General features: G+C 37.4%; 1 protein-coding gene across 6 annotated transcripts in view; it reads right to left on the bottom strand.

The window, feature by feature from the left end:
* Nucleotides 1-23450, bottom strand: part of LOC133645013 (phospholipid-transporting ATPase IA-like) — a 427043-nt gene that overhangs the window by 60848 nt on the left and 342745 nt on the right. For 5 of the 6 annotated variants that reach the window (XM_062039795.1, XM_062039796.1, XM_062039797.1 and 2 more), the window contains 2 exons: nucleotides 18695-18769; nucleotides 8717-8839 (listed from right to left, as the gene is read on the bottom strand). In XM_062039795.1, coding sequence (XP_061895779.1) covers nucleotides 8717-8839; nucleotides 18695-18769 — 198 coding nt within the window. Of the gene's footprint in view, nucleotides 1-8229; nucleotides 8643-8716; nucleotides 8840-18694; nucleotides 18770-23450 lie in introns of those variants that run through there. The other variant, XM_062039800.1, reaches the window with a different exon arrangement.

Here is a 23450-nt window from a genome sequence, read left to right as displayed (position 1 = left end):
CAAGTGCAAGTTAAAACTCTACTATGCAAAGCGAAAGCCATTTATCCACAACACTCAGAAACGCCACCGTCTTCGCTAGGCCTGAGCTCATCTAAGATGGACTGATACAAAGTGTACAAGTGGTCTGTGGTCTGACGAGTCCACATTTCAAATTGTTTTCGGAAACTGTGGACGTTGTGTCCTCCGGACCAAAGAGGAAAAGAACCATCCGGATTGTTATCGGTGCAAAGTTGAAAAGCCAGCATGTGTGATGGTATGGGGGTGTATTAGTGCCCAAGCCATGGGTAACTTACACATCTGTGAAGGCGCCATTAATGCTGAAAGGTACATACAGGTTTTGGAGCAACATATGTTGCCATCCAAGCAACGTTATCATGGACGCCCCTGCTTATTTCAGCAAGACAATGCCAAGCCATAGTAAAATAGTGTGGGTACTAGACTGGCCTGCCTGTAGTCCAGACCTGTCTCCCATTGAAAATGTGTGGCGCAATATGAAGCCTAAAATACCACAACGGAGACCCCCGCACTGTTGAACAACTTAAGCTGTACATCAAGCAAGAATGGGAAATAATTCCACCTGAAAAGCTTCAAAAATTACATACATACATTTTGGTACCGGTACCAAAATATTGGTATCGGGACAACACTACTCTGTCGCTAGCGAAGCGCTTTGAGAATCACTACGGTGCTATGTCGTGTTTCAGGACCGACTGCAAAAACACTAGTCAAAGATCCTCTCCATGACAGGAGTGCTCTGCTGTTTTAAATATGGAATTGAAGTCATGGGCCAGTCAGAAGTCATTAATGGGCCGCTGGTTGAATAGTGTCGTTGTGCACATTGTCCTTTGTGGTCATGTCCTCCTCCCAGAGTGACTTCACCTTGTGTGCCAAGTATCCAACACCCCAAAGTGAGGGCTGGCAAAACAAACAAACCGCTTCCTCAGCGGTCCTTCCCTGGTGCCTAAATGATCGCTCATTGGGCAAACACATTCATGGCAATCAGCCTCCCAGTGGCAAACTCAGCTTGCACCCAGTAGGGGCGCAAACAAGACCATTCAATCAATAAACCTTCATTTCTGGTCACAGTGGGATCTCTGCATAATCTTGCATGAATTGTCCACTTAGCATGTCTTTTCAGTGCAAGAGAAAAAGCGGGCTTTACAATAATGACGGAGTAAATAACCAGGGGGGGGTGAGGAGGAACCGGGTTAAGAGAGGATAGGTGACAGTCCATGGCCGCATAAAAACATGTTTTGAGCTCAGGTTCTAACAAAGTAGACAACTTTGCTCACCGCCTCCTCTCACCTCAACACACTAACTCAACAAAAAGCTTCTTCCATAAAGTGACTCTTAAACAAAGTTCAATATTGAAGGGAAAAAAGGGTCAAAAAAATGTGTGTGACAATCATTGGTACTTTAATCTTAAAGGCCTACTGAAATGAATTTTTTTTATTTAAACGGGGATAGCAGATCTATTCTATGTGTCATACTTGATCATTTCGCGATATTGCCATATTTTTGCTGAAAGGATTTAGTATAGAACAACGACGATAAAGATTGCAACTTTTGGTATCTGATTAAAAAAAAGGCTTGCCCCTACCGGAAGTAGCGTGACGTAGTCAGTTGAACATATACGCAAAGTTCCCTATTGTTTACAATGATGGACGCATGAAGTGAGAGAGATTCGGACCGAGAAAGCGACAATTTCCCCATTAATTTGAGCGAGGATGAAAAATTTGTGGATGAGTAAAGTGCAAGTGAAGGACTAGTGGGGAGTTGAAGCTATTCAGATAGGGAAGATGCTGTGAGAGCCGGGGGTGACCTGATATTCAGCTGGGAATGACTACAACAGTAAATAAACACAAGACATATATATACTCTATTAGCCACAACACAACCAGGCTTATATTTAATATGCCACAAATTAATCCTGCATAAAAACACCTGCGTGTTTGTTATGCTAGCTCCTAGCTCCTCTGCTAGCTCCTAGCTCCATAGAACACGCCAATACAATTCAAACACCTGATCAACACACACAATCACTCAGCCCAAAAGACCGTTTACCTAACCCAAGGTTCATAAAGCTTATATATTTTTAAAAAGTTACGTACGTGACGCGCACGTACGGTACGGTACGTGTTATGCTAGCTCCTAGCTCCTCTGCTAGCTCCTAGCTCCATAGAACACGCCAATACAATTCAAACACCTGATCAACACACACAATCACTCAGCCCAAAAGACCGTTCACCTAACCCAAGGTTCATAAAGCTTATATATTTAAAAAAAGTTACGTACATACGCAAAAAAAAGCCAAAGCTGCATACTCACAGTAGCACGTCTGCGTCTTTGTCATCCAAATCAAAGTAATCCTGGTAAGAGTCTGTGTTGTCCCAGTTCTCTACAGGCGTCTGTGTCTCCAAATCAAAAGTCCTCCTGGTTAGAGTCTCTGTTATCCGAGTTCTTCCATCTTGACTGCATCTTTCGGGAATGTAAACAAAGAAGCGCCGGCTGTGTACTGTTGTGGCTGACTACGTTCGAAAAATACGTCCATTTCGCACCGACAACTTTCTTCTTTGCTTGCTCAGCTTCCTTCTCCATAATGCAATGAACATGATTGAAACAGATTCACGAACACAGATGTCCAGAATACTGTGGAATTATGAAATGAAAACAGAGCTTTTTCGTATTGGCTTCAATGTGGAAGGCATACCCGTGTTCGCCGGTCTACGTCACGCGCATACGTCATCCTCAGAGGCGTTTCGAACCGGAAGTTTAGCGGCAAATTTAAAATGTCACTTTATAAGTTAACCCGGCCGTATTGGCATGTGTTATAATGTTAAGATTTCATCATTGATATATAAACTATCAGACTGCGTGGTCGGTAGTAATGGGTTTCAGTAGGCCTTTAATCTAAAAAAATGACACAGATTTGAGTACTAAAACTGATGAAAATTCACTCCATTTAAGATATTCATTTTCTATACCTCATATACAAAACCCAAAACCAGTGAAGTTGGCACGTTGTGTAAATGGTAAATAAAAACAGAATACAATGATTTGCTAATCCTTTTCAACTTATATTCAATTGAATAGACAAGATATTTAATGTTCCAACTGAGAAACGTCATTTTTTTTTCCCACATCATCATTAGCTTAGAATTTAATGGCAGCAACACATTGCAAAAAAGTTGGCAAAGGGTCAATTTTACCACTGTGTTACATGGCCTTTCCTTTTAACAACACTCAGTAAACGTTTGAGAACTGAGGAGACACATTTTTGAAACTTTTCAGGTGGAATTCTTTCCCATTCTTGCTTGATGTACAGCTTAAGTTGTTCAACAGTCCGGGGGTCTCCAGGTGGCTAACAATGCAACTGATTTCTATTTCTTACACTATTGCAAACCCTGAGTTCCATAAATGACGTGACATAAATAACTGACAGAAAGGAGAGGACCTAGAGCAGTGGTTTTTAACCTGGGTTCGATCGAACCCTAGGGGTTCGGTGAGTCAAGCTCAGGGGTTTGGCGGAGGTCAAGACACACCCGACTCATCGTGTAAATACAAACTTCTCCCTATCGGCGTATTACGGATACGGCAACAGCTGACTGGTTTGCAGGTGTGTAATTTGTTGTGAGTTTATGCACTGTGTTGGTTTTGTTGTTTGAACAAGGTGACGTTCATGCACGGTTCATTTTGTGCACCAGTAATAAAACATGGTAACACTTTAGTATGGGGAACATATTCACCATTAATTAGTTGCTTATTAACATGCAAATTAGTAACATATTGGCTCTTAATTAGTCATTATTAAGTACTTATTAATGCCTTATTCGGCATGGCCTTATTATAACTCTGACCCTCTAATCCTGACCCTAACCCTCTAACCCTAACCAAATAACTCTAAATTAAGTCTTTGTTACTTAGAATATGTTCCCCATACTAAAGTGTTACCAAAAACATAACTTTGTCTTGAATTTGAAAACATTTTTATTAATTTTTTTCACTAAAGAAGGGTTCGGTGAATGCGCATATGAAATTGGTGGGGTTCGGTACCTCCAACAAGGTTAAGAACCACTGACCTAGAGGGCTTCCTTGATGAACGCCTCAGTTATGTAAATCACAAGTTTGGACCCCAGAGTACTACATTTGCTGGCAAGGTTCAAATGTCAATGCAAGGATATGCCGACGTGTTCACAGTGGTCCAGGTTCCTCTGGACCAGTAGTTCTTTACCTTGTTGGAGGTACCGAACCCCACCAGTTTCATATGCGCATTCACCGAACCCTTCTTTAGTGAAAAATAAAAATGTGTTTTTTTTCAAATTCAAGACAAAGTTATATGTTTTTGGTAACACATTAGTATGGGGAACATATTCTAAGTAACAAAGACTTAATTTCGAGTTATTTGGTTACGGTTAGAGGGTTAGGACCAGGGTTAGAGGGTTAGGGTTATGATAAGGCCATGCAGAATAAGGCATTAATAAGTACTTAATAATGACAAGTTAAGGGCCAATATGTTACTAATTTGCATGTTAATAAGCAACTAATTAATGGTGAATATGTTCCCCATACTAAAGTGTTACCATGTTTTTTTACTGGTGCACAAAATGAACCGTGCATGAACATCACCTTGTTCAAAGAACAAAACCAACACAGTGCATAAACTCACAACAAATTACACACCTGCAAATCAGTCTGACTTCTGCTGGTGCCGTATCCGTAATACGCCGATAGGGAGAAGTTTGTATTCAAACGATGAGTCGGGTGTGTCTTGACCTCCGCCGAACCCCTGAGCCCGACTCACCGAACCCCTAGGGTTCGATCGAACCCAGGTTAAGAACCACTGCTCTAGACAACACATGTCCACTGTTTTTAGGAATCTGCTGCAAAAATGTTAGTCTCCCGAATTTTTAACTGAATTTGGGGGCCGGAATGATGTCATTCAGGAGCCGTATTTGGCCCCCAGGCCACTAGTTGAATTAGTTCTGCTTAGAGACACAGATTAGACTTTAAATCCACTAAAAAAGTATTACAAAAATAATTACACATAGATGCTATTTTTTTTAAATAACACGTTTAAATATCTCCATAAAAATATTTCACAGCATGTAATTGTAACATTTTAAGAACACCAACTTTTTGTACACAGAAATAATGCTTCACTGACTGAATACATTCCATATTACTTGTAAAAACATATTTTAATGTTGAATATTTTTTTTAGAAAAACAATCAATACATTAGATGAGTCTTTAGTTTCCAATAAAATGCTTAGTTCATGGTGCCGCTTATATCCAAGAAACTTCATTAAGAGTTAAGTCACGTTCCAAGGAAGTTGTTGTGATTATAAAGTCTGTTTGTTAACGATACAGCGAAAGACAGTTCATGTGTCGTCACAAAGTTGGATGATTCCTTAAAATGTTCCAGTTCCATTCACACATTTAAAAAACACTTTAAGACCAATGTCTTGAAGAAATATATCACTCTTGAAGCAACACAGTAGTTAATACTATGATCAATGTTAATTACAAACTAAATGTGGGATATAAATAATAATTGTTTGTATATAGTATATAATTGGTACAAAGGTTTAACACGTGTACAAGGATATTTGACATGCCTTACTGTGTATATAACTGAACAGTGTTTATGTTGTGTATTAGGTGTATTCATAATATGTTGTGCAAAGGAAATTTCATAATTTTTGGAAGTTCATCTTGTGTTCAACTTCAGCCTAAACCCTTTCGGTCTGCAACATTTTCAATTCATGAAAACTGTTTGTTTATGTAAAACTGTTTGTTTATTTTGTTGACCACTGACCGAAGAAATAATAAACTAAACTAAGTCAGACTGTGTGTTGCAAAATGATGGGAAAGTTCTGCTAATGTCATCCCGACTATTTCGAGTCTTTTTCCTGCAGGTCCGCAAACTCAAAACAAAAGGACTTGCATGAGGCCTTTTTACATTTTCTAAAAAATAAAGCCGAAAACCAATACGATGTAGGCCAGGGGTGTCAAACGTACGGCCAACAGGTTTTATCCGGCCCGCGGGATGAGTTTGCACCTGCTCAGTGGCCTTGTGGTTAGAGTGTCCGCCCTGAGGTCATGAGTTCAAACCCCAGCCAAGTCATACCAAAGACTATAAAAATGGGACCCATTACCTCCCTGCTTGGCACTCAGCATCAAGGGTTGGAATTGGGGGTTAAATCACCAAAAATGATTCCCGGGCGCGGCCACTGCTGCTGCTCACTGCTCCCCTCGCCTCCCAGGGGGAGACCAAGGGTAATGGGTCAAATGCAGATAATAATTTCGCCACACCTAGTGTGTGTGTGACAATTTCACTTTTTTAACTAAGTATAAAAATGAGCGGAAATTTTTAAAAATGAAAGAAACAGCTGTTCTAAATGTGTCCACTAGATGTCACAATAGCAATTATTTGTATCTTTGTAGATGATCCTACATTAGTAAAAATAAAATAAACCACATGTTAGTGCACCAGGCGAGGAAAATTAACAAACTACATAAATATAATCCTGTAGTTTGATTTTGATATTATTTTTTTTATCTTGATATATTGAAAATGAGTTGACTGATGAACAATACCACATCATTTATTCAGAAAGTATAAATAACGACAAATAAAGGTAGAATACTATTTGTTGCGAGTTCAAACCGAGTCACACCAAAGACTATAAAAATGAGAGCCATTACCTCCCCGCTTGGCACTCAGCATCAAGGGTTGGAATTGGGGGTTAAATCACCAAAAATGATTCCCGGGCGCGGCCACCGCTGCTGCTCACTGCTCCCCTCGCCTCCCAGGGGGTGACCAAGGGTAATGGGTCAAATGCAGATAATAATTCCGCCACACCTAGTGTGTGTGTGACAATTTAACTTTTTTAACTAAGTATAAAAATGAGCGGAAATTTAAAAAAATGAAAGAAACAGCTGTTCTAAATGTGTCCACTAGATGTCACAATAGCAATTATTTGTATCTTTGTAGATGATCCTACATTAGTAAAAATAAAATAAACCACACGTTAGTGCACCAGGCGAGGAAAATTAACAAACTACATAAATATAATCCTGTAGTTTGATTTTGATATTTTTTTTTTATCTTGATATATTGAAAATGAGTTGACTGATGAACAATATCACATCATTTATTCAGAAAGTATAAATAACGACAAATAAAGGTAGAATACTATTTGTTGCGAGTTCAAACCGAGTCACACCAAAGACTATAAAAATGAGAGCCATTACCTCCCTGCTTGGCACTCAGCATCAAGGGTTGGAATTGGGGGTTAAATCACCAAAAATGATTCCCGGGCGCGGCCACTGCTGCTGCTCACTGCTCCCCTCGCCTCCCAGGGGGTGATCAAGGGTAATGGGTCAAATGCAGATAATAATTTCGCCACACCTAGTGTGTGTAACAATTTAACTTTTTTAACTAAGTATAAAAATGAGCGGAAATTTTAAAAAATGAAAGAAACAGCTGTTCTAAATGTGTCCACTAGATGTCACAATAGCAATTATTTGTATCTTTGTAGATGATGCTACATTAGTAAAAATAAAATAAACCACATGTTAGTGCACCAGGCGAGGAAAATTAACAAACTACATAAATATAATCCTGTAGTTTGATTTTGATATTTTTTTTATCTTGATATATTGAAAATGAGTTGACTGATGAACAATATCACATCATTTATTCAGAGAGTATAAATAACGACAAATAAAGGTAGAATACTATTTGTTGCGAGTTCAAACCGAGTCACACCAAAGACTATAAAAATGAGAGCCATTACCTCCCTGCTTTGCACTCAGCATGAAGGGTTGGAATTGGGGGTTAAATCACCAAAAATGATTCCCGGGCGCGGCCACCGCTGCTGCTCACTGCTCCCCTCACCTCCCAGGGGGAGACCAAGGGTAATGGGTCAAATGCAGATAATAATTTCGCCACACCTAGTGTGTGTGTGACAATCATTGGTACTTTAACTTTTAACATGTGCCGTATTTTTCGGACTATAAGTCGCAGTTTTTTTTCATAGTTTGTGCGACTTATATGTTTTTTTCCTTTTTTATTATGCATTTTCAGCAAGTGCGACTTATACTCCGAAAAATACGGTAAGTGTAAAAAAACCCCCAAAAAAACCATTATGATTTGTACATTTTCAGCATGTGCTTGTTCTATCTTTAAACAAAGAAAACAATCTGAAGTTGTCTTTATTTTTAAGTTATCGTGCCGTGATTTTACCAGTCCGGCCCACTTGGGAGTAGATTTTTCTCCATGTGGCCCCCCATCTAAAATGAGGTTGTACAAAACTTTGTGTTTTTACAGCCAGTGACAAAGCGTGTTATTATTAGTATCATTATATCAACATTTTCTTGCCTTTTTTACTCCATATTTGCACTTTTTTCTTGATTGTATTTCCAGAGAATGCGGCTAGATGCTCTGATTTAAACAAACGCCGGCACACGCTCTTCTTCACCTCCCCCTGAATCTTCCTGCTCTCCCCCAAAGCCTTGCAGCCGTCTGACCTTGCCTGCCCCTGACCCCGTGGCCAATCGCTCTCTAATCACCTCCACGCCGCACTGAGCAGGTCACCACGCCTGTGAGGAGCGTACAGGAGCCCGCTGTGACCCGCCCTGGAAGACATCTCTATTGTCATCTTAACAAGACACGCCTCCCTCCACCAATGAAAACAGTTCAGTGCCTTTACCTTGGTGTTGAAGCCCATTGCATTCTGGGAGGTTTTGTACAGCTCGGGGTACTTCAGCATGTTTTCTTTCCGACAGGAGCGCTCGAATATTCCCAGCGTGAGCGGAGGCAGAGCCGTGAAGATCTGCACAAGAAATGACCACAAGGGTAGGGAAAAGGAGGGAAAAGAAGAGCGAGGGGAAAAAAGTCAGGAGACGAACCAAAAATACACCAAATTTTTACAACTTCACATCAGACGGTCCGAAATTGTCTTCTTGTAATGGCAACTTTTCTTCTTGCTGGACTGGAAGACCCCAAATTGTTGTCTTTGTGGGTGTATTCTTGCAAGAAGAGACACATGTTGACGTCTCACAGTACACATAAAACACACAGTACACACAAACACACAGTACAAGTAAAACACACAGTACACACAAACACACAGTACACCTAAAACAACAAAGACTCAACATAAAACACAGTACAGCAACATAAAACACAGTACACGTAAAACACACAGTACACATAAAACAACAAAGAGTACACATAAAACACAGTACAGCAACATAAAACACAGTACACGTAAAACACACAGTACACATTAAACAACAAACAGTACACTTAAAAAACACTACACAAAACACAGTACAGCAAAATAAAACAGTACACATAAATCAGAGTACAAAAATAATACACACAGTACGCATAAAACACACAATACACATAAAACACACAATACGCATAAAACACAGTACATATTAAACACACAGTATACATACAACAAACATTACACATAAAAACACACAGTACACATGAAACAACAAACAGTACACATAAAACAAACATTACACATACAACAAACAGTACACATTAAACACACAGTACACATGAAACAACAAACAGTACACATAAAACAAACATTACACATAAAACAACAAACAGTACACATAAAACAAACATTACACATACAACAAACAGTACACATGAAACAACAAACAGTACACATAAACACACGGTACACATAAAACAGACAGTACACATAAAACACACAATACACATTAAACACAGTAGACATAAAACAACAAACAGTACACATAAAACAACAGTACACAAAAAAACAAACAGTACACATAAAACAACAAACAGTACACAAAAAACAACAAACAGTACACATAAAACAAACAATACACATGAAACACACAGTACACATAAAACACACAGTACACATGAAACAAAGAGTACACATAAAACACATTACACATAAAACACACAGTACAGTACACATAAAACACACAGTACACATAAAACAACATACAGTATACACAAAACACACAATACACATAAAACACACAGTACACATAAAACAACATACAGTACACATTAAACAAAGAGTACACATAAAACAAACAGTACACATAAAACACACAGTACACATAAAACACAGTACACATAAAACACAGTACACATAAAACAAACAGTACACATAAACAAACAGTACACATAAAACAAACAGTACACATACACAAACAGTACACATAAACAAACAGTACACATAAACAAACAGTACACATAAACAAACAGTACACATAAAACAAACAGTACACATAAAACAAACAGTACACATAAAACAAACAGTACACATAAAACAAACAGTACACATAAAACAAACAGTACACATAAACAAACAGTACACATAAACAAACAGTACACATAAAACAAACAGTACACAAACAAACAGTACACATAAACAAACAGTAGACATAAAACAAACAGTACACATAAAACAAACAGTACACATAAACAAACAGTACACATAAAACAAACAGTACACATAAACAAACAGTACACAAACAAACAGTACACATAAAACAAACAGTACACATAAACAAACAGTACACATAAACAAGGTTTCTCATTGTTATCCCATTAGGTTGAGTTTTTTCTTGCCCTGATGTGGGATCTGAGCCCAGGATGTCGTTGTGGCTTGTGCAGCCCTTTGAGACACTTGTGGTCTCTAATGCTTAAAGGTATCTAATGCTTAAACCAAAAATAAACAAAAGGCGAGTGCCGCTCAGAAAAGGCATTGAAGCTTAAGGATGGCTATGCAAAACTGGATTGGCTGCAAAGTAAACAAAAACAGAATGCTGGACGACAGCAAAGACTTACAGCGTGGGGAGCAGACGGCGTCCACAAAGTACATCCGTACATGACAATAAACACCAAAATAAGAGCGCAAGACAAGAACTAAAACACTACACACAGGAAAACGGCAAAAAACTCAAAATAAGTCAGGGCGTGATGTGACAGGTCGTGACAGTACACCTACTTTGAGACAAGAGCTATAATGACGCATGCTTGGTTATGCTTTGAATTCATATCAAACAATTGCGAGAACGACTTTTTGGTTACGGAGTTTCACTTTTTTATGTTTTCTACTCACAGTGTCCCTCTGGATTTTTTCAATGAAAAAAATGTGCTTAAACTCAGAAAAGGTTGAAAAACACTGATATATGCAACATTTGTATCATAATAATATAATAATAATAATAAACTACAATCTGCTACCCAAGAATATACAACAATTCTTCTCAATAAAAGAGAAATATAATCTTAGAGAACATTTTTATTTAAAACATTTGTACGCACGTACAACACTTAAGACCGTCAGTATATCAGTATGTGGAATTAAATGATGGAATGGATTAAGCAAAGCAATCCAACAATGTACTAATATGATCCACTTCAAGAAACTCTTCAAACTTAAAGTGTTTACAAAGTACAAAGAAGAAGAACCATGATAAACATTCAGAATGTATCTCATCCATCCATTCATTTTCTAAATAATCTTACTCATCTCACCATATGAAATATAAATTATCGTATTTTTCGGACTATAAATCACAGTTTTTTTCATAGTTTGGCCGGGGGTGCGACTTATACTCAGGAGCGACTTATGTGTGAAATTATTAACACATTAGCGTAAAATATCAAATAATATTATTTAGCTCATTCACGTAAGAGACTAGACCAGGGGTCGGCAACCTTTACCACTCAAAGAGCCATTTTGGCAAGTTTCACAAATTAAAGAAAGTAATGGGAGCCACAAAAAATTTTTAAAAATTTAAAATGAAAAACACCGCATACAAAGCTTAAACGCTTTGTGCTATGTTAACCAGGGGTCTCCGACACACGCACCGGCACGCACTTTAATGTGGAAATTTGATGTTAGTGCAGCCCGCGAGTTTTGAATGAATGGCACTTGATAGCGTCATACTTGCCAACCCTCTCATTTTTCCCGGGAGACTCCCGAATATCAGGGCGTGGTGACACTGCATTTGGCGCCCTCTACAGTCTGCCCTAACAGTGTACCTGTTCAACCACACGTAGAATGCAATTTCAGCTTGCTCACGTAAGTGACAGCAAGGCGTACTAACTCAGCAGCCACACATCTTACACTGACGGTGCCAATACCCAGAATCCCATGCAGCCCTAACTCTTCCGCTCAACCAACGCACGGAGAGGGGGGGGGGGGTTGATGTGTGGGGGGATTTGGTGGTAGCGGGGGTGTATAATGTAGACCGGAAGAGTTAGGGCTGCATGGGATTCTGGGTAATGGTTGTGTTGTGTTTATGTTGTGTTACGGTGGGATGTTCTCCAGAAATATGTTTTTCATTCTTTTTTGGTGTGGGTTCACAGTGTGGCGCATATTTGTAAGGTAACAGTGTTAAAGTTGTTTGATACGGCTACCGTCAGTGTAAGCTGTGTGGCTGATGAGTAAGTATGCTTTGCTGTCTCCTGTGTGTGCAATTAATAACAACATGGAACATGTGGCTGGACTGGCACGCTGTATGTATGCTATAGAGGACAATTACTGCAGTGCAATTAGGGCACGCCCTTTATTTAGTAATTAGAGTGTAAATAGGATTATTTTTTCCCTGGGAGTAATCTATGAGAGACACTGAGATCCATAAGTCTCCTGGGAAAATCGGGGGGGTCGGCATGTATGTAGCTGAGCCGCATCAGAGTGGTCAAGGAGCCGCATGCGGCTCCGGAGCCGCGGGTTGCCGACCCCTGGACTAGACGTATAAGATTTCATGGGATTTAGCGATTAGGAGTGACAGATTGTTTGGTAAACGTATAGCATGTTCTATATGTTATAGTTATTTGAATGACTCTTACCATAATATGTTACGTTAACATACCAGGCACGTTCTCAGTTGGTTATTTATGCCTCATATAACGTACACTTATTCAGCCTGTTGTTCACTATTCTTTATTTATTTTAAATTGCCTTTCAAATGTCTATTCTTGGTGTTGGCTTTTATCAAATACATTTCCCCCAAAAATGCGACTTATACTCCAGTGCGACCTATATATGTTTTTTTTCCTTCTTTGTTATGCATTTTCGGCAGGTGCAACTTATACTCCGAAAAATACGGTACTTCACTCATTTGTATTTGTCTATTTCTATTGTTATGACTTATGGAGTATATTGTGAATAAATTGAGAACAGGAAGTGAACATCTGCTATGCGAAGGAAAAGGGGTAGGATTAAATAAACTCTGCTTCTTCCTACTCCTTTTCGAACATGTTGAATAGAGAAACTGGAAATGGTGATGCATCATGTTGCGTGCATGCATGTTCCAAATAAACGCAAACTCAATAATATGATTCCTTCAATGCACCTTATGTATGAAAATTCACCTAAATAGACTCGCTCATCGGCAGTGCGCTTTATAATCCGGAAAATACGTAAATCCGAATTAAACGTTCTGTAGGTCAAGACGAGTGTTATAAAAGTATTCAACTGAAATAAACGTGTAGTTTGAAATACATTTAAGTATGAATAATCAACTTAGTTTCAAACCCTTCAGAAGTGAACAGTGTATGTTGTTCTTGGTTTACGCTTTCAAATAGCTGAAATATATCCTAAAGCAAATTCCTGTTGGGATTTCTCGAGGAATTCCCTTCATTCCTTCCTCGACTTGGTCCATGTGCGCCAACTTTTTGGTTGCTCGTGCTTCACGTGCAAAACTCATCTCTCCACTCAGGAGCGTTCCACAATGCAAAAACTGAAATCTAAGTAAGATTAAATATCTCAAATAAGGGTGATAATTGCTTATTTTCTGTCTGATAAGATAATTCTTCTCACTAAGCAGATTTGATGTTAGAGTGTTTTACTTGTTTTAAGGGTTTTGGTCCTAAATGATCTCAAAAAGATATCACAGCTTGTTGCTGAGATTTTATGATCTATATCAGACCTGGGCAAATTAAGGCCCGGGGGCCACATGCGGCCCGTTAAGCTTTTCAATCTGGCCCGCCGGACATTCCCAAATATTTTTTTTTAGATCTTTAAGATGGAAAATGTAGCTGCCATTATGATGTGTAGTGATGTTTTCAAATTACCATAAGTCTTGAACTATACAACATATTTCAATGGTTGGAATCTGCGATTTTGCATGATATTTTAGTAACTAGTGTTGTCCTGATACCAATATATTATTTTGATACTTTTCGGTACTTTTCGATACTTTTCTAAATAAAGGGGACCAGAAAAAATTGCATTATTGGCTTTATTTTAACAAAAAATCTTAGGGTGTGGCTGGTGGTGTGGGTGGGGAGCGTTTCCACAGAGTGTTTCCAGAGCGGCCAGCCTGAAATGCGGGTGTCAGGGACGGACGTGGAAGGAGATTTTTACAAGGAAGTTCTAAAGCTTAGTGATATATCACATATATCAGATTGTAGATCTTTTTGGTTTTTTCACCCTTCACGTTCATATTTCGCTGTGTTTGTTGCATTTGGTTTGATTGCAAAATATGTCGATTGAGAGGGGGTGTGACGTTCATATGTTCTAAATTTCAGGGTTTTATCGTTCATAGAAAAAAATAAAATTCCATTCCGTTTTTAAGGCGGTCTGTCATAACATTTTTAGCATTCAATCAAACTTTATTGTGAGGTTTTGTATTAGTTTTCCTAAAAATAGATATACCGGCCCCCAGACACATTTTTTTCTCTAAATTTGGCCCCTGAGTCAAAATAATTGCCCAGGCCTGACCTATATTGAGTAAAACATGCTTGGAACTAGAATATCAACTGTTGCAAAGCTGTGTCATCAACACCCACAAGTATAAAACTGCTTTTTTAAAGTAATAATTTCATGATGCCGAGCGCATATCATTATGACAAGATAATGGCACTAGCATTTACTTAATTTAAGAATATTTTTCAACATATTGAGCAAAAAGGTCTCTTTTTTTATTTCTACCAAGAAAAGTGCACTTGTTATTAGTGAGAATATACTTATTTTAAGATATTTATGGGTATGTGTGTGTGTGTATGTGTGAGTGTGTGTGTGTCCTGCAATGCAAAAACTGAAATCTAAGTAAGATTAAATATCTCAAATAAGGGTGATATTTGCTTATTTTCTGTATGATAAGATAATTCTTCTCACTAAGCAGATTTTATGTTAGAGTGTTTTACTTTTTTTAAGGGTTTTGGTCCTAAATGATCTCAGTAAGATATTACAGCTTGTTGCTGAGATTTGATGACCTATATTGAGTAAAACATGCTTGAAACTAGAATATCAACTGTTGCAAAGCTGTGTCATCAACACTCACAAGTATAAAACTACTAGGGCTGCAACAACTAAACGATTAAATCGATTAAAATCGATTATAAAAATAGTTGCCGATTAATTTAGTCATCGATTCGTTGGATCTATGCTTTGCGCATGCGCAGAGGCTTTTTTTAAAATGTATTTTTTATTTAAATTTTTATTTTTTTTAATAAACCTTTATTTATAAAGTGCAACATTTGCAAACAGCTGAGAAACAATCAAAATAAGTATGGTGCCAGTATGCTGTTTTTTTTCCAATAAAATACGGGATAGGATAGAAATGTAGATTGTCTCTTTTATCCGATTATTCGAAGTAATAATCGACATATTAATCGATTATCAAAATAATCGTTAGTTGCAGCCCTAAAAACTACTTTTTGAAAGTAATAATTTCTTACTTTAAGCATGAAAAAAAAATCATGATGCCGAGCGCATATCATTATGTCAAAATTTAAGAATATTTTTCAACATATTGAGCAAAAAGGTCTCTTTTTTTTTTTTTTTTTCTACCAAGAAAAGTGCACTTGTTATTAGTGAGAATATACTTATTTTAAGATATTTTTGGGTATGTGTGTGTAAGTGTGTGTGCAATGCAAAAATTTAAATCTAAGTAGTTTAAATATCTCAAATAAGGGTGATATTTGCTTATTTTCTGTCAGATAAGATAATTCTTCTCACTAAGCAGATTTTATGTTAGAGTGTTTTACTTGTTTTAAAGGTTTTGGTCCTAAATGATCTCAGTAAGATATTACAGCTTGTTGCTGAGATTTGATGACCTATATTGAGTAAAACATGCTTGGAACTAGAATATCAACTGTTGCAAAGCTGTGTCATCAACACTCACAAGTATAAAACTACTAGGGCTGCAACAACTAAACGATTAAATCGATTAAAATCGATTATAAAAATAGTTGCCGATTAATTTAGTCATTGATTCGTTGGATCTATGCTATGCACATGCGCAGAGGCTTTTTTTAAAATGTATTTTTTATTTAAATTTTTATTTTTTTTAATAAACCTTTATTTATAAAGTGCAACATTTGCAAACAGCTGAGAAACAATCAAAATAAGTATGGTGCCAGTATGCTGTTTTTTCCCCAATAAAATACGGGATAGGATAGAAATGTAGATTGTCTCTTTTATCCGATTATTCAAAGTAATAATCGACATATTAATCGATTATCAAATTAATCGTTAGTTGCAGCCCTAAAAACTACTTTTTGAAAGTAATAATTTCTTACTTTAAGCATGAAAAAAAAAATCATGATGCCGAGCGCATATCATTATGTCAAGATAATGGCTCTAGCATTTACTTAATTTAAGAATATTTTTCAACATATTGAGCAAAAAGGTCTCTTTTTTTATTTCTACCAAGAAAAGTGCACTTGTTATTAGTGAGAATATACTTATTTTAAGATATTTATGGGTATGTGTGTGTGTGTGTGTTCTGCAATGCAAAAACTGAAATCTAAGTAAGATTAAATATCTCAAATAAGGGTGATATTTGCTTATTTTCTGTCGGATAAGATAATTCTTCTCACTAAGCAGATTTTATGTTCGAGTGTTTTACTTGTTTTAAGTGTTTTGGTCCTAAATGATCTCAGTAAGATATTACAGCTTGTTGCTGAGATTTGATGACCTATATTGAGTAAAACATGCTTGAAACTAGAATATCAACTGTTGCAAAGCTGTGTCATCAACACTCACAAGTATAAAACTACTTTTTTAAAGTAATCATTTCATACTTCAAGCATGAAAAAAAAAATCATGATGCCGAGCGCATATCATTATGTCAAAATTTAAGAATATATTTCAACATATTGAGCAAAAAGGTCTCTTTTTTCTTTTTTTTTCTACCAAGAAAAGTGCACTTGTTATTAGTGAGAATATACTTATTTTAAGATATTTTTGGGTATGTGTGTGTAAGTGTGTGTGCAATGCAAAAATTGAAATCTAAGTAGATTAAATATCTCAAATAAGGGTGATATTTGCTTATTTTCTGTCTGATAAGATAATTCTTCTCACTAAGCAGATTTTATGTTCGAGTGTTTTACTTGTTTTAAGGGCTTTGGTCCTAAATGATCTCAGTAAGATATTACAGCTTGTTGCTGAGATTTGATAACCTATATTGAGTAAAACATGCTTGGAACTAGAATATCAACTGTTGCAAAGCTGTGTCATCAACACTCACAAGTATAAAACTACTAGAGCTGCAACAACTAAACGATTAAATGGATTAAAATCTATTATAAAAATAGTTGCCGATTAATTTAGTCATCGATTTGTTGGATCTATGCTTTGCGCATGCGCAGAGGCTTTTTTTAAAATGTATTTTTTATTTAATTAAAATTTTTTTTTTAAATAAACCTTTATTTATAAACTGCAACATTTGCAAACAGCTTAGAAACAATAATCAAAATAAGTATGGTGCCAGTATGCTGTTTTTTCCCCAATAAAATACTGGATAGGATAGAAATGTAGATTGTCTCTTTTATCCGATTATTAATCGATTAATCGAAGTAATAATCGACAGATTAATCGATTATCAAATTAATTGTTGGTTGCAGCCCTAAAAACTGCTTTTTGAAAGTAATAATTTCTTACATTAAGCATGAAAAAAAAAATCATGATGCCGAGCGCATATCAATATGTCAAGATAATGGCACTAGCATTTACTTCATTTAAGAATATTTTTTAACATATTGAGCAAAAAGGTCAAATTTTTCTTCTACCAAGAAAAGTGCACTTGTTATTAGTGAGAATATACTTATTTTAAGGTATTTTTGGGTTCATTGAGGTTAGCTAATTTTACTTGTTTTGAAAAGTCTTGACAAGCCGAATTTTCTTGTTTGCTTAGTTCAAATAAAATACCCCTAATTTTTGTATTTTTTCCTCTTGCTTTTGAAGACTGACTTTTTGCAGTGCAGTCTAAAAGCAAGGGGGAAGGGTCTTCAGCGGGTCACTGGTTGGACTTCCCGGTGGAACCATCGGGGAGCACTGGTCCACACGACATGCACCACTGGAGCCCTTTCTTATTGAGGGCAAGATCTCCATGGAGGGGCGGATTCAGACCGCCGCTCCTGACAGACTCCCACGGAGCCACAGGAATGTGCACCCCCCTGCGCTCCCAAGGTGGAGCTTCATTGGGGAATTGATGCAAAAAATATCCACTCAACATGCATATTTTCACTGCGGGTTTTGACAGACGTGAAATATTACATTCATTAGGAGTGGCCCCGCGACAGAGCCCTGTGGGACTCCCCTTCCTCTTTCTTTTGAGTATCACGCGAGCATAGCTGCCCCTGGCTCAAACCGCACTTCCTGGTGAGGAGGTGATCGGAACCGCCGCGCAAAAGCGAAGTCGAGCGGTTCATCGACACTCACCACGTTGTACAGGCCGATGCACCAGCGCTCGAACAGGATCTGACCCGAGAAGCCGTTGACGAAGGCGAACCAGATCTGCGGGAGACAAAACAAACGGACAATGTTAGAAAAACCTCCGAATAGAACGAACACTGTTGTGCACACACGGTAGAGTTGGGGTGTTTCAGTTTAGTCACGGTCATGTCCGATGTTTGGTATGATGTCTTGAAAACGAGTGCCAGAGGGGCCAAGTGGCAGACTTGGGTAAGTTGGTCAACTTCGACAACCAACAGACACAAAAACTTTTCTTTTTAACCTGCTTGAGGATTATGATGGATTGTTCATGTAAAGGGGAAGATATAAACATCCCATCAGTCTTTATCCCAGTGAGAGCAGACATTGTACAGTAAGGGATTGTTTTATTATGTTGATAGTCCCCCTATAAGACCCACCTATTTAATCTAGTTTTTATTTTACATTTATTAATTTCATTAGTATCTTTTTAATTTCATTAGTATTTTGTCGACATGACTGCATGTGTCGGTCGTGAAATAGGTCATTTTTTGGAATGATTCCTTAAAAACGAGTGCCAGAGAGGGGCCAAGTGGCAGACTTGGGTAAGTTCGACATCCAACAGACAAAAACTTTTTTTTTTAACCTGTTTGAGGATTATGATGAATTGTTCAAATAAAGGGGAAGATATAAACATCCCATCAGTCTTTATCCCAGTGAGAGCAGACATTGTACAGTAAGGGATTGCTTTATTTTGTTGATAGTCCCCCTATAAGACCCACCTATTTAATCTAGTTTTTATTTTACATTTATTAATTTCATTAGTACCTTTTGAATTTCATTAGTAATTTGTCCACATGACTGCATGTGTCGGTCGTGAAATAGGTCATTTTTTGGGATGATTTCTTGAAAACGAGTGCCAGAGAGGGGCCAAGTGGCAGACTGTGGTTAGGTTGGTCAACTTCGACATCCAACAGACACAAAAACTATTTTTTTTAACCTGCTTGAGGATTATGATGAATTGTTCATGTAAAGGGGAAGATATAAACATCCCATCAGTCTTTATCCCAGTGAGAGCAGACATTGTACAGTAAGGGATTGTTTTATTATGTTGATAGTCCCCCTATAAGACCCACCTATTTAATCTAGTTTTTATTTTACATTTATTAATTTCATTAGTATCTTTTTAATTTCATTAGTATTTTGTCGACATGACTGCATGTGTCGGTCGTGAAATAGGTCATTTTTTGGGATGATTCCTTAAAAACGAGTGCCAGAGAGGGGCCAAGTGGCAGACTTGGGTAAGTTCGACATCCAACAGACAAAAACTTTTTTTTTTAACCTGTTTGAGGATTATGATGAATTGTTCAAATAAAGGGGAAGATATAAACATCCCATCAGTCTTTATCCCAGTGAGAGCAGACATTGTACAGTAAGGGATTGCTTTATTTTGTTGATAGTCCCCCTACAAGATCCACCTATTTAATCTAGTTTTTATTTTACATTTATTAATTTCATTAGTATCTTTTGAATTTAATTAGTAATTTGTCCACATGACTGCATGTGTCAGTCGTGAAATAGGTCATTTTTTGGGATGATTTCTTGAAAACAAGCGCCAGAGAGGGGCCAAGTGGCAGACTGTGGTTAAGTTGGTCAACTTCGACATCCAACAAACACAAAAACTATTTTTTTAACCTGCTTGAGGATTATGATGAATTGTTCATGTAAAGGGGAAGATATAAACATCCCATCAGTCTTTATCCCAGTGAGAGCAGACATTGTACAGTAAGGGATTGTTTTATTATGTTGATAGTCCCCCTATAAGACCCACCTATTTAATCTAGTTTTTATTTTACATTTATTAATTTCATTAGTATCTTTTTAATTTCATTAGTATTTTGTCGACATGACTGCATGTGTCGGTCGTGAAATAGGTCATTTTTTGGAATGATTCCTTAAAAACGAGTGCCAGAGAGGGGCCAAGTGGCAGACTTGGGTAAGTTCGACATCCATCAGACAAAAACTTTTTTTTTTAACCTGTTGGAGGATTATGATGAATTGTTCAAAATAAGGGGAAGATATAAACATCCCATCAGTCTTTATCCCAGTGAGAGCAGACATTGTACAGTAAGGGATTGCTTTATTTTGTTGATAGTCCCCCTACAAGACCCACCTATTTAATGTAGTTTTTATTTTACATTTATTAATTTCATTAGTATCTTTTGAATTTAATTAGTAATTTGTCCACATGACTGCATGTGTCAGTCGTGAAATAGGTCATTTTTTGGGATGATTCCTTGAAAACAAGTGCCAGAGAGGGGCCAAGTGGCAGACTTGGTTAAGTTGGTCAACTTCAACATCCAACAGACACAAAAACTATTTTTTTTAACCTGCTTGAGGATTATGATGAATTGTTCATGTAAAGGGGAAGATATAAACATCCCATGTCTTTATCCCAGTGAGAGCAGACATTGTACAGTAAGGGATTGTTTTATTATGTTGATAGACCCCCTATAAGACCCACCTATTTAATCGAGTTTTTATTTTACATTTATTAATTTCATTAGTATCTTTTTAATTTCATTAGTATTTTGTCGACATGACTGCATGTGTCGGTCGTGAAATAGGTAATTTTTTGGGATGATTTCTTGAAAACAAGCGCCAGAGAGGGCCAAGTGGCAGACTTGGGTAAGTTGGTCAACTTCGACATCCAACAGACACAAAAACTATTTTTTTTAACCTGCTTGAGGATTATGATGAATTGTTCATGTAAAGGGGAAGATATAAACATCCCATCAGTCTTTATCCCAGTGAGAGCAGACATTGTACAGTAAGGGATTGTTTTATTATGTTGATAGTCCCCCTATAAGACCCACCTATTTAATCTAGTTTTTATTTTACATTTATTAATTTCATTAGTATCTTTTTAATTTCATTAGTATTTTGTCGACATGACTGCATGTGTCGGTCGTGAAATAGGTAATTTTTTGGAATGATTCCTTAAAAACGAGTGCCAGAGAGGGGCCAAGTGGCAGACTTGGGTAAGTTCGACATCCAACAGACAAAAACTTTTTTTTTTAACCTGTTTGAGGATTATGATGAATTGTTCAAAATAAGGGGAAGATATAAACATCCCATCAGTCTTTATCCCAGTGAGAGCAGACATTGTACAGTAAGGGATTGCTTTATTTTGTTGATAGTCCCCCTATAAGACCCACCTATTTAATCTAGTTTTTATTTTACATTTATTAATTTCATTAGTATCTTTTGAATTTCATTAGTAATTTGTCCACATGACTGCATGTGTCGGTCGTGAAATAGGTCATTTTTTGGGATGATTTCTTGAAAACGAGTGCCAGAGAGGGGCCAAGTGGCAGACTGTGGTTAGGTTGGTCAACTTCGACATCCAACAGACACAAAAACCTTTTTTTTTAACCTGTTTGAGGATTATGATAAATTGTTCATGTAAAGGGGAAGATATAAACATCCCATGTTTTTATCCCAGTGAGAGCAGACATTGTACAGTAAGGGATTGCTTTATTATGTTGATAGTCCCCCTATAAGACCCACCTATTTAATCTAGTTTTTATTTTACATTTACTAATTTCAATAGTATCTTTTTAATTTCATTAGTATTTTGTCCACATGACTGCATGTGTCGGTCGTGAAATAGGTCATTTTTTGGGGTGATTTCTTGAAAACGAGTGCATTAGAAGGGCCAAGTGGCAGACTGTGCTTAAGTTGGTCAACTTCGACATCCAACAGACACAAAAACTTTTTTTTTTGAGGATTATGATGAATTGTTTATGTAAAGGGGAAGATATAAGGGAAGATATAAACATCCCATCAGTCTTTATCCCAGTGAGAGCAGACAATGTACAGTAAGGGATTTTTTATTATATTGATAGTTTGAATATCTCGTTTAACACTTAGCAATACTGAAGTGAAGTGAAGTGAAGGGAATTATGTTTATATAGCGCTTTTCTCTAGTGACTCAAAGCACTTTTACATAGTGAAACCCAATGTCTAAGTTACATTTCAACCAGTGTGGGTGGCACTTGGAGCAGGTGGGTAAAGTGTCTTGCCCAAGGACACAACGGTAGTGACTAGGATGGCGGAAGCGGGGATCGAACCTGGAACCCTCAAGTTGCTGGCCGTGCTATGCCGCCCCTGCTACTTGATGCTTAGTAAAATGTTAATGTAAAGGAGAAAATATAAACATCCCATCAGTCTTTATCCCAGTGAGAGCAGACATTGTACAGTAAGGGATTGTTTTATTATGTTGATAGTTTGAAGTTTAGCATTTAGCAATACTGCTACTTGATGCTCAGTGTTTCACTCAAGCTGCATCTGTTTGGCACACAGATTCTAAAACTTGTAGATGGGGCGTTATAGCTCGGTTGGTAGAGTGGCCGTGCCAGCAACTTGAGGGTTCCAGGTTCGATCCCCGCTTCGGCCATCCTAGTCACTTCCGTTGTGTCCTTGGGCAAGACACTTTACCCACCTGCTGAATTTAACTTAGATATTGGGTTTTCACTGTGTAAAGCGCTTTGAGTCACTAGAGAAAAGCGCTATATAAAATATAATTGACTTCAGATCAACCTCCTTATATTCAGGATTAAAAATAGAAGTTTCTGGATCACCATTTGTCCCGAAGTAGTCTTTGTTGTCTCTAATGAAGTCGGCCATGATTAGTAGTGTTGTTGAAGGGAAAGTGAACGTTGTTATGCGTCTGAGAAATGAAATGAAAAATGCTAAAAAGGAT

The sequence above is a fragment of the Entelurus aequoreus genome, linkage group LG28 (assembly GCF_033978785.1).
Source record: "Entelurus aequoreus isolate RoL-2023_Sb linkage group LG28, RoL_Eaeq_v1.1, whole genome shotgun sequence".
In the NCBI taxonomy this organism is placed as follows: Eukaryota; Metazoa; Chordata; class Actinopteri; order Syngnathiformes; family Syngnathidae; genus Entelurus; species Entelurus aequoreus.
The sequence above is the reverse complement of the archived record's forward strand: the minus strand, read 5'-3'. Positions and strand labels throughout refer to the sequence as shown.